This window comes from Monodelphis domestica, chromosome 5 (genome assembly GCF_027887165.1).
Source record: "Monodelphis domestica isolate mMonDom1 chromosome 5, mMonDom1.pri, whole genome shotgun sequence".
NCBI classification, from domain to species: domain Eukaryota; kingdom Metazoa; phylum Chordata; class Mammalia; order Didelphimorphia; family Didelphidae; genus Monodelphis; species Monodelphis domestica.
The window spans coordinates 312,265,438-312,281,877 of NC_077231.1; the positions used below are offsets into that span (position 1 = coordinate 312,265,438).

Here is a 16,440-nt window from a genome sequence, read left to right on the forward strand (position 1 = left end):
GACTGGAACTGCTGGAATGGGAGAGATGATGATAATGATTAGTAAGCAATATTCTACAACAGTATTATTACTATTACTGATGATGATGGGTGAGAAGACTGGAGAAGCAGGAAGGGGCCAAGTGTCGAAGACCTTTCAAGGCCAACGAAGGAGCTTATGTTGGAACCTGGAGAGAAGGAAGTTCAAAATCTCAATGCAGAGGGAAAGACCCACGTAGAAGAAGAGGAAAGATTTTCTCTAGGAGGTGGGACCTGAGCAGAAATCTTAAGGAAGAGCAAGGACAAGGAGGAGGAGGAGAATCTTTCAGTCAAGTGAAGTTAGGAGTCAGAAAAGACTGGAAGTGAGAATGTCCATGGCAAACTGAAGGGCCAGGTTGGACTGAAGGTTTTGTATAGGAGAGAAACTGAGAAGGGCTCGAGCAAGTCCTGAAGTTTTATAGCCTCCACAAATCTACTAACGATAGGTCAAAAAGGAGTTTTTGATTGGCTAACTTCTCATCTGGAAGTAGCTTCCTACTCCCTAAATTACATTTCCATCCGTTCCCTAATTTATCACATCTCATTCAAATTATAAATCCATTCAGCAGAGACCATGTCTAATTCATTGTTTCTGTATATTATTTTATGGTGCTTAATAAATGGAAATTAGCATTAGTCATAACAGTGATAAAATTTAATTTTCTTTTGTATGAGTGGGCAGGAGTTCAGGGCTGAACATCAAAAGAGATGCTAATTTAGAAGACAGTTTCTTCCAATAGCAAATTGAAATGACTTTTCTGCTGAATGTGATCACCCTGTGAGGGTAGAAATATATGCAAAACGATATTAGCAGATAGGGCAAATTCACTTCCACTGGAAGCTCCATGGTACTTCATGTAGGCTAGCAACAAATGTTTGTTGACTGACCTACAAGTGTGGGTAGGCATGACTAGAGAGCAGTTCTTCAAATTCTTGGGCTTTTAATGGATTTCAAGCTCATTGCAAATCCCTCCTTTTTCCTAGGCTTCAAGAGAATCAAGTATGTGACCTCAAGACTCATTTTTCTTGGAGTGGGAATTCCGTGGCTGAAGGCATCCCTTCCCTAGCAGAAAGCTCACTTTCCAGATCTTCACTGTCATTTGAGGCTCAGCTAAGTGAAGTTAATGCTGAGTTTGTAGCCCTATAAGGACTCTCTAGCTTCATTCAGTTATGGGACAGGGTGCTTTCCTCATCTGTAAATGACAGGACCAGCCTAGACCTCCCGCTCAATCTGTATAGACAAGACCCCATCCCACCCCAGAAAGGGCACTCATTCAAAATTCCCTGAAAGTGAAACTCGTTTTGCACAACCTAAAAACCTTTCCTTTGCAAGTCAAGATCATTCTTTGATAGAAGCCACGACAGAAAAACGAAGATTTCTTTCATCATCGACACCCAGCCAAGCATGAAACAACAGGTCAAGCTCTGCCTGCCAACTGCGCTCTTCCCACATCTTGGGAAAACGTGCCGGGTCCAAATTAAAGAATGTGTCCGCCTCCCAAACACTCAGGGGGGTCCTAGAGTCTGAACTGACCATCCAAATGGGCAAACCCAAGGCATTAAGTATAGACAGGGACCTCCTTCACAGGTTCCTCAGTATTCTTAGAACCCATTTGTGTGAATTCGTCTGCTCACTTCACTGAATTGTTTTTTTTAAATGACTTGCCTACGTCAACATAACTACTCTTTGTTATTTTTTATTATAATCCACCAGTGACGTGTAAAAACAAATTTCTACCCAAGTTTTCCAAAAATCCCAATGACCTTCCTCCGCACTCCTGGAACTGGCGAGCACTTCAATCCGTGTTATGGGTTAAAACCCATTTCCAAACTGTTCGTTTTTTGTAAGAGAATAAGCAGGGGAAACCGAGGCCCCAAATAAAAACCCAAACCAACTAGTGCAAAGGCGGACCTTGATTTGCCTTCTGATCCCATTCTCTGGAGGTGCGGGGCACTCTGTCCCAGGGCTCTCGGAACTGTCCCCCACTGGTCGGTGGGCCGTGTGTGAGCACCCGGTTGGGGATTCTGACTTTAAATGATCGCTCTATTGCAAATGTGAGCAGCAGGGAAATAGCTCTTGAACAACGATGCACGGAGAACCCAGTGGAACTGCTCATCGGCTCAGGGAGGGGGAGGGAAAGAACCCGATCAGGTGACCCCGGGAAATAGGAATTACTCGAAAAATAAAGAAGAATCGTCCCAGATCCCTGTATTGCCGGGAGTAGCGAAGTGTGTGGCGGTGGGTCATTCCACCACATTGCTGCGACTGTGCACAGTGCTCTGGTTCTGCTTATTCCACTCTGCATCCGTTCGCGGAGCTCCTTCATCATTCCCAAGAGCAAGCATATTCCATCTCCATCACGTGCCACAACCTGATCAGCCATCGCGCATGTCCAATGCACTGCCACCACAAAGAGCAGCCGTGGAAGCCCAAACCAACACAACAAGAACCAGCCCCCACGTTCCCAGGAGCCGGCCTTCTGCCTTCAGCTCTGCCACCTGGGAGGGGGGGGGGGGGATATTCCTTGTCTAAATAGCCCCAGGCACAGCGTTCCTAAGCCCCGGAGGCCCTCCCATGCACCCTTAGGCGGAAAACATGCGTGTTAGACGGTCAGGCCCCCACCCGCGATCACGTGATCACGGCCGGCTGTGAATCAGTGCTAAAGAGTCGGTAATTCAGGCCACCCAGAGAACGGAAGAGGGCAGGAACCACGTCCAGAGGCGCAAAACCTGACCTCTGGCTGCCCCGAACAACGTGCTGCCCCTCTGGCGCTCCGGTGACTTCAGGGAGTACAATTGCCACTCGGGGCTCGGGATTGGGGAGGCACGGCAGCCCCGGAAGTGAGTGGGAGGGAGCACTGAGAGCCCTGAGCAGCCCTTACAATCATCTGCCTGCAGACTGAAGAAAGAAGAGCCCAGCGGCCGAGGACGCCAGGCTCCCCTCCGGCTCCCTTCTGGGGACGAAGGGCTCCGGGCGGCTCTACACAGGCTGCCGCTTACCACGAGGGATGATGCCCGGCGGGCATGACGCCAGCACAGGAAAAGGAGTGTAAAGGATCCCAAAGCACGGCCAGGAAGAACAAGGGCTGTGGGGGGAGGGGAGCCGCGCCCTACGGTGAGAGCAAGTGGCCACGGGCTCCGGTCTGCACGACCTCCCAGGAGCAGAGGACTCCATCCACTGAGCCACCCAGCTGCTCCCCCTGTGGTTCTTCTTGCTGCCCCTCCCCATTTCCCTCTTTCTGGTGAAAAGCCCCCCACCAGAGCCCCCTGCTGTACTCCCCAGACCCGGAGGTCACATGGGGCAGCTACCTTCCAGCCCCTTCCCATGCAAGGCTTTGCTCCTATTCAGCAGGAACAAAGGCAGAGAGAAAACCTGCCCCAGGGGAGAATGGCCAGAAGGGAGAATGAACTGGAACATTTCCTTGGGATCTGGGCACTGAGGAGGCCAGCAGGGGCCTGGGGGCTGGGACAGGGGCTGAGGAGGCCAGCAGGGGCCTGGGGGCTGGGACAGGGGCTGAGGAGGCCAGCAGGGGCCTGGGGGCTGGGACAGGGGCTGAGGAGGCCAGCAGGGGCCTGGGGGCTGGGACAGGGGCTGAGGAGGCCAGCAGGGGCCTGGGAGCTCAGACAGGGGCTGAGGAGGCCAGCAGGGGCCTGGGGGCTCAGACAGGGGCTGAGGAGGCCAGCAGGGGCCTGGGAGCTCAGACAGGGGCTGAGGAGGCCAGCAGGGGCCTGGGGGCTGGGACAGGGACTGAGGAGGCCAGCAGGGGCCTGGGGGCTCGGACAGGGGCTGAGGAGGCCAGCAGGGGCCTGGGGGCTGGGACAGGGGCTGAGGAGGCCAGCAGGGGCCTGGGGGCTGGGACAGGGGCTGAGGAGGCCAGCAGGGGCCTGGGGGCTGGGACAGGGGCTGAGGAGGCCAGCAGGGGCCTGGGGGCTGGGACAGGGGCTGAGGAGGCCAGCAGGGGCCTGGGGGCTGGGACAGGGGCTGAGGAGGCCAGCAGGGGCCTGGGAGCTCGGACAGGGACTGAGGAGGCCAGCAGGGGCCTGGGAGCTCGGACAGGGGCTGAGGAGGCCAGCAGGGGCCTGGGGGCTCGGACAGGGACTGAGGAGGCCAGCAGGGGCCTGGGGGCTCGGACAGGGGCTGAGGAGGCCAGCAGGGGCCTGGGGGCTCGGACAGGGGCTGAGGAGGCCAGCAGGGGCCTGGGGGCTGGGACAGGGGCTGAGGAGGCCAGCAGGGGCCTGGGGGCTGGGACAGGGGCTGAGGAGGCCAGCAGGGGCCTGGGGGCTGGGACAGGGGCTGAGGAGGCCAGCAGGGGCCTGGGGGCTTTCCAGCCTTTCCAGGGCAGGCAGCACCCCAGCAGAGGGAAAGTGCATCCACACACTGAGGAGTTTACAGGCACTGAATGGGTGGAAATGCCTGTGAGGCCCCCACAGAAAGGCAGGAAGACCCCAATGAACAGATGGCTGAAGTGGTGCTCCAGGACACAACTACGGAAGAGAAAGTGCCCCGAAGGGCCTGTTATCCAGCCATGAGGAAGCCTGCCGGGCGGCCCCACCTGCCTCCCTCCCTCTCCCCTCTCTCACTGCACCCAGAGGCCAGCGAGTCTTCAGGGCCCCTGAAGAGGCAAAGATGGGCTGTGCGGTGCCTTTGGGTGAAGCCCCCAAGCAGAGCAAATAAGCTTCCGTGGCGGGTGGGGGCCTCCGAATTCAGTCAGCCGCATGGGGGGGAGGGGCGGTGCCGGGGCGGGGGGGGGGGGGGGGGGGGCCAAGGAGGCTCAGAGACCGGCCGGCATGCAGCGTCCACTTGGTGACTTCATTAACGCGTTTGAGCCAAGTCTAAATCACATGGCAGGAAACCAAGTCAGGATGGGAAGGAGGGAAAAGGCTTGCCAGGAGGCAGCGGGTCAGCGAGGCAGAGACGGGCCGCGGCCGGATTCTCATTCCACAGAGCCGTTCAGGGCCTGGCGGGCCCTCAGTGGGCTGGGAGAGCCCTTGGAGGCCAGCGGCCCGATCCTGGCCTTTGGAAGATGAGAAGCCAGGACGATGGTGGCGGGCACGAGGCAGGCTGGCCTCCCCTCACAGCCCGGGCCGGTGTCCGTGGGACGCCTGGCCTGGAGCCTGGGAGACCCCCCAAGAAAGCTGGGCCTGGAGTGGCCAGAGCCCGCATCTGCCCCCTGCTGGCAGGCGAGCTCTTGGAGCAGAGACGATTTGGCTTTTCCATGTGCTAACAAGTGACTTGTCCAAGAGCATCAGGCAGGCCTTGAACCCTGCTCCCACGACAAAGAGCCCCACCAATACTCTGGCCAGCAAGTCCTTGGCGGCCGAAGGCCCGACTGGACTGCAAACTGGCTGGTCAAACCCCAAGAGAAGGAGCCTGGGGGCGGGGGAGGGAGGGAGGGAGGGAGGGAGGAAGGGAGGAAGGAAGGAAGGAAGGAAGGAAGGAAGGAAGGAAGGGAGGGAGGGAGGGAGGGAGGGAGGGAGGAAGGAAGGAAGGGAGGGAGGGAGGAAGGAAGGAAGGAAGGAAGGAAGGAGGGAAGGGGTACTTAGCCAGATTCCCTCCAATCCTGCAATGGGAGCAGGGATTCCCCCTCTCCTTTTTCTCTAGGGCTCGGCATCCTTTATCAACCCTCCTCCTTCCCATGATCCCTTCACATCACCTCCTTCCTCACTCGCCCATCATCCTGCACTCCAAATACTGCCCTGTAGTGGCGATAACACAGCATTAGAACAACTGCAGCTGAAAACCTTTGAATCCCCCCCCTTTTTAGCTGGAAAACAGCGTGTAACCCAAGTCCCATCATTCCAGATGACATGAAAGACAAGCTGAAGGTGCCTGCGCTGAGTAGACATGGAAAACGCCACCCAAGTTCCATTCCTTTGTGCCGGATTTCCTCATCCGCACGTGCATGTGGTCACCTGCTCACTGACACGCGGAAACTGCCTGGCTTGCTCTGGGTGCAGCCAAACTGGCTCCATTCTGGGCTGTGGCCACTTGGAATTAGGAGGGAGCAGGACCAAAGGCGACAGAGGCAGGAGTGAAGTGGTGGCAGGAAGCATGAGGGGAGCACGAGGGGAGCACGAGGAGAGCACGAGGGGAGCACGAGGGGAGCACGAGGAGAGCACGAGGGGAGCACGGGAGCACGAGGGGAGTACGGGAGCACGAGGGGAGCACGAGGGGAGCACGAGGAGAGCACGAGGGGAGCACGGGAGCACGAGGGGAGCACGGGAGCACGAGGGGAGCACGAGGGGAGCACGAGGAGAGCACGAGGGGAGCACGGGAGCACGAGGGGAGCACGGGAGCACGAGAGCACGAGGAGAGCACGAGGGGAGCACGAGGGGAGCACGGGAGCACGAGGGGAGCACGGGAGCACGAGGGGAGCACGGGAGCACGAGGGGAGCACGGGAGCACGAGGGGAGCACGAGGGGAGCACGGGAGCACGAGGGGAACACGGGAGCACGAGGGGAGCACGGGAGCACGAGGGGAGCACGAGGGGAGCACGGGAGCACGAGGAGAGCACGGGAGCACGGGAGCACGAGGGGAGCACGGGAGCACGAGGGGAGCACGAGGGGAGTACGGGAGCACGAGGAGAGCATGGGAGCACGAGGGGAGCACGAGGGGAGCACGGGAGCACGAGGAGAGCACGAGGAGAGCACGAGGGGAGCATGCAGGGAGCACAAAGGGCAGGCGAGGGCGGCTGGGGCCAGGACCTGCCTGCGGGTGTCCCAGCTTCCATTCCCAAGGCTGCTGCACTTGGTCAGTCAACAAGCGCTTATTCATCTGCGACTGTGCCAGGAAGGGGCTTCACAAAGGAAGGCTCCCCCTGCTCCGTGGGGAGGGACAGAGGAGCCACTGAGGGAGGGGCGAAGGCCGCGGGGGATGCTGGGAGGTAGAGGAGGAGGGCCAGGGGCGAGGTGAGGAGACCTGCGAGGGGGCCGGTCACACCAGACTGACCAGAGGAAAGCGCGAGAGGCCGGACGGGACAAGGGAGCAGCTAGAAGGCGCTCCAAACGCAGAGCAGGGCCTTCGGGCTCTCCTCCATTCTGTAGGAATCCTCGATCCCCGCAGCACCGGGATGGGGGGAGTGAATCGGAGCAGGGAGCCCGGCGTAAGGGCCGTGCGTGGTCCGGGGCGGGGAGGGCCTGGCCAGGGCATCTAGGCTGAGTGGCTGGGGGGAAGCGTTCTGCCCCCCCATTCTGGGGAGGGCTCACGGCCCATCGCTGGCTTCCCCCCCCCGCACCCCCACTCCAGCCCTGGCTGCGGCTCTGTCTGACGAGGGAGGAGGGAAGAGGAAGGAGGCTCCGCGCAGGCTCCTCGGGGCGCCCTTTGGGGTCGGCCTCCGGAGACAAACTCAGACACGCGGAGGGAGGAGGTGAGCGACCCGAGAAGAGCCGAGCTCCCCCCGCAGCTATCGCGAGGCGCCAGGCAAAGCCGATGTGGCCGAGTCGCCGGGCGAGCTGGCGGGGAGGCCGCGGCCAGCCTGGCTCGGCGGCCATTGAGGGGGGAACGGTGGCATCTCCTAAAGGCGCGGGCCGGGCCTCCCGGAGCCTTCCTCAGCACCAGCGGCGCCCCGATAACTAAAGGGGATGTGGGGGCGGCCGGCTCCGTCCTGGGGACGCTGCTTTGCCTCGGACTGTCACTGGAGCCGGGAGGGGCGGGCGGGACGCCCACCGCGCCTTTCCTTCTCCTTCTAAATGTTTAAGCTTCGGTCTGGGGGGTCTCCAGGGGCCCCGTGGATGGGGCCGGGCCTGGCTCCTGGCGGTGTGACCCTGGACAAGTCCCTGCAGCCCCACGGCCCAGGCCTCCCGCGCTTCTGCCTCAGAGCCACAGCACGGCTAGGGCGGGGAGGGAAGGCTGTGCTGGAGCCCCCCCATCTCCAATTCTGGCCCTCGCCGGCAGCGCGGGGCCACCCGGCCGGCCCTCACTTACTTTTCTTCCTACAGAACTCAAAGGAGCGCCACGTCATGGCTGCTCTCTGCCTGTGAGCCGTCTGTGCTGAGGAGGGGCTGGCGAGGGACGCTAGGCCCGCAGGGCCCCCATGATGGTCGGGGCAAGGCCCGGAGCGGCCCTGGTCAGCCTGAGGGCAGAAGAAGAGGCCGCCCGAGGCTCAGAACCATCCTGAGCTCGGGGCCTCGCTTCAGAGACCCGTCCTTTGTGAGGTCACAGCCGGCCGGCCGGCAGAGGCCAGGAGGGCCCCGCGGCCCAGGGAGGGGGAGAAGAGGCCGGGAGGGCCCTGCGGCCCAGGGAGGGGGAGAAGAGGCCGGGAGGGCCCTGCGGCCCAGGGAGGGGGAGAAGAGGCCGGGAGGGCCCCGCGGCCCAGGGAGGGGAAGAAGAGGCTGGGAGGGCCCCGAGGCCCGGGGAGGGGGAGAAGAGGCCGGGAGGGCCCCGCGGCCCAGGGAGGGGAAGAAGAGGCTGGGAGGGCCCCGAGGCCCGGGGAGGGGGAGAAGAGGCCGGGAGGGCCCGGCGGCCCGGGGAGGGGGAGAAGAGGCCGGGAGGGCCCCGCGGCCCAGGGAGGGGGAGAAGAGGCCGGGAGGGCCCTGCGGCCCGGGGAGGGGGAAGAAGAGGCCAGGAGAGGCCTCTCTCGTGAGTCACGTCTAATTCCGCCGTCACGTCACCATCACCGTCGCCTTCACAGGCTCAAATCGGACGGGCAGACACTAAAATCCGCACATCGAGTCCCCTTCTGAAAGGAGAACTTCCGCCCGGCCCGAAGCCAAGGAGGCTGCCAGGCCGGGCTGTGGAGCCGAGAACCCCGGGGCCTGGGCGGCGGTGAGCACAGGCGGCAGAGAAGGCCTCTGGGGCTTGGGAAGGGGCTGCTCCGGAGGGTCTGGTGTCACTGGGAAGACCAAGGCCGGAGAGGATCCGAGCTCCGGCCACGAGCGTCTCGGGGGGACCCTGAAGAGAAGCCGGGGGAAGGGCGGCGGGACTGGGGAGAGGGGGGCCGGGGGGGCTCGGCGCGGGCTCTGTCTGGCTCTCTGGGACCCCATCTGGGGGTCTCCTGGCCAAGACGGCAGAGCCGTTTGCCATTTCCTTCTCCAGCTCGCTTTACAGGTGGGGAAATGGAGGCCCAGGGGGTGACGGGACTCGCCCAGGCCCCAGAAGACCAGGTCTTCCTGGCTCCGGGCCCGACGTCCCCCCCCCCCCAATCTCGGAGCCCCTCAGGCAGTGCGGAGGCGGGCCGAGTGCACTCTCGCCGGGTGACCGGTCAGACACCTCTGGGCGGTCGTGAGGCCCCTGGAGTGCCTGGCAGCCGGCAGGCCCGGGGGAGCCTGGCGGTCACCCCGAGGCCCCAGGGACAAAGGCAAGGGGCAGAGCGAAGCGGAGGCCTTCGCTGTCCTGTGCCGGCTGCTCTCTCGCTCGCTTCCTTCCCCGACGGCCCCCCAGCGGAGCAGCGGGCAGGCCCTGCCCCGAGCCCCCACCCGGCCCTTCACGCGTCCTCCGAGGCGGCGCATTCGGGGAGAAAAGACTCCCCGAGGCCCAGGCCCTGGGAAAGGGCTCACAGGAGCACAGGGAGCGGCGGGAGGGGGCTCGGGTGCGCGGAGACACCCCGGGGGCACCCCGGAAGACGAGCATGAAGCCAGGCCGGCCTTCGGACATGGGGTGGGGGTGGGGCGGGGGGGCAGGGCAGAGGCCCAGAGAGGGGGCCAGCCGGGAAGCCCGCTTGGCTCACGGGTCAGAGAGCGCCAGGCAGCCTTGGAGGCTTCCACTGGGCTGCCCCGAGGGGAGGGGCGCAGCGAGGCCCCCTCTAAGGGAGCCCCCTCGGCGGCCCGAGCCCGATGCTGGAATCCAATCCAATCAGGCACCTGTAAAGCGCGCCATCCAGGGCCGGAGGCGCACCGTAGGCCCCAGGCAGACGGCCGTGGCGACTGTCATTCTAGAATGGGGCGCCGGCCGGAGGCTGCCGGAGCTCAGGGGGCTGGAGAAGCCCCGCACTGCCGGGGAGCCGCTCCTGGCCCGAGCCCGTCCCCAGAGCCAAATACTCCTGGGGGAATTGGAAGAGCTTTAGGAAAAGCTCCGGCCTAGCCCCCCGGGGGGTAGAGCTCCCTCACTGTCTGCCCCTCGCCAGCCCCCCAGGGGAGCCTCCACAGCGGCCGCCCATCCACGCGCTCCCCAAAGAACGCGGCGACCCGGCTCACAGGGAGCGGAAGGGGCAGAGAGGGGCTGGGGGGGCCCTTTCCAGGCACCCGGAGCGGTGGGCAGTCACAGAGCTTCTCCGGGGGCGGGAGGACGGGCAGCCATGTGGTCAGATGTGGCAGCGGGCTACGGGGGAGGCTGAGCTGTCGCGGAGAAGCCTTGAAGCGGGGGGCCAGGAGAGCAGACAAGGGCGGCCCCGGACACCTCTGGCTCCCAACGAGAACAGCGGCATTGAGGGCGCGTCTGAAGGTCTGCAAAGCCCTTTACAAGGGGTAGCAAACTCTATTCTCTCAAATCCCCCGGGAAGTGGATGCTCTTGTGCCCATTGTACAGAAGAGGACACAGAGTCAGGCGAAGCGACTTGTCCCGGCCTGGCAATCTTCCTGAACTCCAGGGCCAACGTTCTGGCCACCGCGTCCCCTGGCGGCTTCTGAACGGGGCTCGGGAGGAGGAGCCTGGGCCCCTGAAGGGGCAGCGCGGCCTTCCACAGAAACAGGCACGGGCGCAAGAAGGGCAGCTTTCCAGGGAAAGAGACCCGGCTGGCTTGGACAGCTCGAGTCTGACAGGACTGCCCGGGAGAGGGAGGCGCCGCAAGGCAAGGCTGTGGCCTGGCAGTGAGTGGCCAGGGCCCCTTGTCCTAGCAAGGACAGACAGACGGACGGGTGGATGGACGGCGGGAGGCAGAAGTGCAGGAAGAGCTGGGGGCTGGAAGCCGGCTTCTGAAAAGGCTCTGCCCCCAGAGCCAAGGCAGCCCTCGGGCAGCCAGGCTCAGCGTGAAGGCATGGCTGGCTCTCCTTTCCAAGCGGCCTCTCTTCCCACCTTGCCAGTCTCCTGACAGCTGACTCCCCTCTGTGCTCCCCGTCTCTGTGTCCCCTTCACCTCTGCCTTCTGGCTTCTCTGGCTTTGAGGCTCCACTTGAATCTCATCTTCTGTTCAGGGCCCTTCCCGGTGTCCCCCCTCCAGGATGGCCCTCCAGCTGCCCGATGTGGCCTCCCTCCTGGAATAGAAGCTCCTCGAAAGCAGGGACTTCTTGTTTCTTCTTCATACCTGCAGAGCTGAGCACAGTGCCTGGCACACAGGAACCCCTTAATAAATGCTTGCTGGCTGACTGAAATCCTTTGAATGGGGATGGCCCTGGGCAAGGGGCTAAGAAGACTGCCAGATAGAAGAGGTCGACGCCTCTTTCGGCACCGAAACTGCTCAGGACATTATTTCCAGCAAGAATGAAAAGGGGACCGTCAGCTCCCTGAAGGAGAGCCCGGTGGGCTTGGCTTCCAGAGGCCCCACAAGCTCTGCCCCATTTGCCTGGCTTGCTGAGAGCGTGAGTCAGAAACCAGTGCAATCCTCCAAGGAAATTCTCCTTTCATGAGCAAGGACGATGCTCCAGACGACAGCCCGATCATCCAACATTATCCAAGGATGATGCTCCAGACAACAGTCTGATCATCCAACATTATCCAAGGACGATGCTCCAGATGACAGCCCGATCATTGAACATTATCCAAGGACGATGCTCCAGACAACAGCCTGATCATCCAGCATTATCCAAGGAGGATGCTTGATGACAGCCCCATCATCCAACATTATCCAAGGACGATGCTCCAGACGACAGCCTGATCATTGAACATTATCCAAGGACGATGCTCAATGACAGCCCAATCATCGAACATTATCCAAGGACGATGCTCCAGATGACAGTCTGATCATCAAACATTATCCAAGGACGATGCTCCAGATGACAGCCCGATCATTGAACATTATCCAAGGACGATGCTCCAGACAACAGCCCGATCATTGAACATTATCCAAGGACGATGCTCCAGATGACAGCCCGATCATTAAACATTATCCAAGGACGATGCTCCAGACAACAGCCCGATCATTGAACATTATCCAAGGATGATGCTCAATGACAGCCCAATCATCCAACATTATCCAAGGACGATGCTCCAGATGATAGCCCGATCATCCAGCATTATCCAAGGAGGATGCTTGATGACAGCCCGATCATCATTATCCAAGGACGATGCTCCAGATGACAGCCCGATCATCCAACATTATCCAAGGACGATGCTCCAGACGACAGCCTGATCATTGAACATTATCCAAGGACGATGCTCAATGACAGCCCAATCATCCAACATTATCCAAGGACGATGCTCCAGATGACAGTCCGATCATCGAGCATTATCCAAGGACGATGCTCCAGATGACAGCCCGATCACTGAACATTATCCAACGACGATGCTCCAGACAACAGCCCGATCATTGAACATTATCCAAGGATGATGCTCAATGACAGCCCAATCATCCAACATTATCCAAGGACGATGCTCCAGATGATAGCCCGATCATCCAACATTATCCAAGGACAATGCTTGATGACAGCCCGATCATCCAACATTATCCAAGGACGATGCTCGATGACAGCCCGACCATCCAACATTATCCAAGGAGGATGCTCCAGATGACAGCCCGATCATCCAACATTATCCAAGGAAGATGCTTAATGACAGCCCGATCATCCAACATTATCCAAGGAGGATGCTCCAGATGACAGCCCCATCATCCAACATTATCCAAGGAGGATGCTTGATGACAGCCCGATCATCCAACATTATCCAAGGAGGATGCTCTAGACGACAGCCCCATCATCCAACATTATCCAAGGAGGATGCTCCAGACGACAGCCCCATCATCCAACATTATCCAAGGACGATGCTCCAGACGACAGCCCAATCATCTAACATTATCCAAGGACGATGCTCCAGACGACAGCCCGATCATCCAACATTATCCAAGGACGATGCTCGATGACAGCCCGATCATCCAACATTATCCAAGGAGGATGCTTGATGACAGCCTGATCATCCAACATTATCTAAGGAGGATGCTCCAGACGACAGCCCCATCATCCAACATTATCCAAGGACGATGCTCCAGACGACAGCCCAATCATCTAACATTATCCAAGGACGATGCTCCAGACGACAGCCCAATCATCTAACATTATCCAAGGACGATGCTCCAGACGACAGCCCGATCATCCAACATTATCCAAGGACGATGCTCAATGACAGCCCGATCATTGAACATTATCCAAGGACGATGCTCCAGATGATAGCCCAATCATTGAACATTATCCAAGGACGATGCTCGATGACAGCCCGATCATCCAACATTCACTCCAATGATTCTTCCACAAAGACCGCTGGTTCTGGCTGGGTTTGGATTCTGGGTAAACAGTCTATAAACAACACCTTTTGCTTGCTGGGCTCTTCCCACAGCACAATTAGAAAGAAGGAGATTCAAAGCAACGTATGGCAAAGAAGTTTGAATGTCTCCCAGTGGACTTCAGATTTGTTTTGCCTTTGTAGCGGCATGACAGACAGCTTGCTGCTCCAAGCAGTTGATGGGCTCTAGTAGGGTAAGGGGGAAACTTGCTCATCCGGTGGGTGTCCCACAGAACTGGCAGAATGAGGAGGGATGCTTCGAAATCTCCTTCTCCAGAACCCTTAAAAATTGGTTCCCCATGGGGGAGAGGTTCTCTGGAAGGAGGGAGGGGCTCTCGAGCTCCTTCCAGGCTGCCTCTGCCCCATCAGGCTCCTTGTGGGCTCAAAAGGAAGCTGTTCCCAGCCAGGGCCAGTATCTTGAGGCAAAGCCTCAACGGAAACAGTCTGAGCCTTGGGAGAGGCCGCTGGGCCGGTGGGGATGCTTGAAAGAAAGGGGAACGGCCAGCAGACGCCTTGGTGGAACCATGGGGCTGGCCACTTCCTCAAGCAGCCCAGTGCCAGTCATTTGGCCAAGTGCCTGCGAACGATTACCAGCTGCCAGTGAACGATTACCAGCTCGTGGAGGTAAGCGAGGCTTATGGTCCATCCAAAATGTAACATCTCCCCCCAGTGGCTCAATGTATTTAACAGGGAGCCAGGAACACGCTGTGTGTGTGTGTGTGCTCGTGCAGCGACAGGGAAGTCAGGCTGCCCCAAGTCATACCAGGGGGGAGGGGACCCCAGACAGGAGAGCAGTTTCATTAGGAACATCCTAGGCAGAGACTCTCAGGAGGGCCACTCAAGTGGGGAACATGGGGGGAGGGGCACCCACAAGTCAAGAACATGAAAAGGATTTTCCAAAGCCATCACGAAGCCACTCGGCAACCTGATTCCAGGCCGAGCTCTCAGGGCTGGCCAAGAGGGGATTCTGCAATCTGGCTGGAAACTCCCAGAGCCCAGATCCAAACTTACACTTATTTTAGACTCACCTGCCAGAGGAAAAGTGCTGACATCAGCACAGTGCAGCCCCCCCCCCCCCCCCATTACAACCGAGCACGTTTTCACATTGCCTAGAAATACAAGCTCAGGCTGGGGGGGGGGGGGCAGGGGGGCCGGATGGGTTCTCGATTTTCCGCCATCCATTCTCTTCCTTACTTATTCCAGAGCTTTGGGATCCCAGGAGATCGGCTATTGTTCCAGAAAAGAGTTCTGGAGGCTCCCCGGCCCTTCTTTGGGATCAGCAGAGCCCCGCAAAGGCTCCACGACCGCCCTGGAGGGATACTTTTCCCCCAAAGTCATGCTTGCTACACTGTAGCTCAAAACTGCCATTCTCTGGTGAGGCCACAAGAATCCGAAGCCAGAGTGCCAGAAGGGGGCTGGCCGGAGCCCCTCGCTCGGGTTTCTGGATTTTTCCAGCGATCATTAACTCTAGAACAGACACCCAGCGGGAAAGCCCGCCCCCCCCAGGGAAGAAGTGGAATTGATTGGGGGCCACCCGCCACGGCAGCGGCCGAGGCCGAGGCAGGGCTCGTCCTGGGGGCCGCTGGCTGCATTGGCCCGCTCTAGGGGAAGGCCGGTCATTGGGCACCCATGTGGCCACTGAGGCAGCCCCGGGCTGGGCTGGGCCCGGGAGGGAGAAGCACACCGCCCGGCCGGCGCTGCGGGTTATGTAAGGGCTGACCTCGAAGACAGGGCAAGCCCCAAAGTTCTGGCGGGTCCGGGATGGAGGCTCCCCCCGGGGTCAGTAAAGTGGGGCCTCCCGGGCACCAAGACGGCGGGGATCCCAGGGAGAATCCCAGGGGCACGCCGGACGCTCAGGGGCCAGTGCTCGCGTGCCCTCACTGCAGCAGTGTGGGCGCAGTCAGCCGGGCACCGGGCAGCGCCCCCAGGGGCACGCACGTAGCCGGTTGGGCTCCCCACTAACTCCGGCCGCCCCCACCCCAGCTCGGGACCCAGCCCTCCTCCCAAGCAGACGTCGGGGGTGGGGAAGCTCCCCGGGGGACCAGCCCAGACCCCCCCCCCACCCCTTCCCCCGGGAGCAGCTCGGCCCCCGGCTGGGGAGGGGGAAGGGGGAGAGGAGGGGACCCCACGCTCCGCCCCGACCGGGGGAGGGGGCGCGGGGGCGGGGGCCCAGCCCGGGCAGCCCCACAGACACGCGCGCACACGCACGCACTCACTCACCGGCTCGCGCCCCGCGCCCCTTGGCCGCCGCCGCTCCAGCCCCCGCGCCCCTGGCCGCCGCCGGTGCCCCCTCAGCTGCCGCCGCCCTCCATGGACCAAGTCCCGCGCCGGACTGGAGGCGGGCACACGCGCCGCGGCTGTGCTGCCCCGGCCCGGCTCGGCTCGGCCCGGCTCGGCTTGGCTCGGCTCGCGTGTCCCCGCGCCGCGCGGCGCCCGCCTGCCAGCCTGCCCGCTGGCCCTCCCTCCTGCCCCGGCGCGCTCGCTCACGCGCCGCCCCCCGCCCCCGGCCCCGCCCCCACCGCCGCCGCGCGCGCGCAGCCGCCCCGCCCCCGGGAGCCCGCGCGAGCCCGAGGGCCCCTTGCGCTTGCGCCGGCCGGGGCTGGGATCGACGACTGCCCTCGACTGCTCTCTGCTGCCCCCTGCCGGTCTCATGCTCCCTCCGCGCCCCCGCCCAGCGCTCCGCGTGGCCCGGGCCGGCTTCGGGAGCGCGGGCGGCCACGTGGGACCCCGGGGCGCCCTGCCTCCTCCCTGGGGCCCCGCCCCAGTCCCGCAGGGCTGGAAATTCTGCCCTGCCCTCCCGCTTGGCACCCAGTAGGAGCTGCTCCTCAGACCCAGGGTGCCTCGCGGGGTGGGGCGGGGTGTATGACTCCAGCCAGCGGTCCCATAGTAGACTTGGAGTGTGCCAAGTGCCAGAAAAAGAATCTCAGCTGACGCTCACAAATGAATTGCTGGGCCAGGTCACAGGCAAGAGTTCAGTTTGGGTCTTTCTGACTCCGAAGCAGGCCCGCCATTCGCTGTCCTTCCAAGCACTGAAGTGCGTCCTATGGGGGAGGGGAGGAAG

The 16,440-nt window shown here is 61.3% G+C and overlaps 1 protein-coding gene across 4 annotated transcripts in view; it reads right to left on the reverse strand.

The window, feature by feature from the left end:
- PALS2 (protein associated with LIN7 2, MAGUK p55 family member) overlaps nucleotides 1-15,807 on the reverse strand; it is a 51,718-nt gene extending 35,911 nt beyond the window's left edge. For 2 of the 4 annotated variants that reach the window (XM_056800481.1, XM_056800479.1), the window contains exon 1: nucleotides 15,600-15,807. Coding sequence is in view for 1 of the 4 variants with exons in the window: in XM_056800477.1 (XP_056656455.1) it covers nucleotides 7,942-7,978 (37 nt within the window). In the remaining 3 variants the exon portion in view is untranslated. Of the gene's footprint in view, nucleotides 1-7,941; nucleotides 8,144-15,599 lie in introns of those variants that run through there. The other 2 variants (XM_056800480.1, XM_056800477.1) reach the window with 2 other exon arrangements.
- Nucleotides 15,808-16,440: the final 633 nt, after the last annotated feature.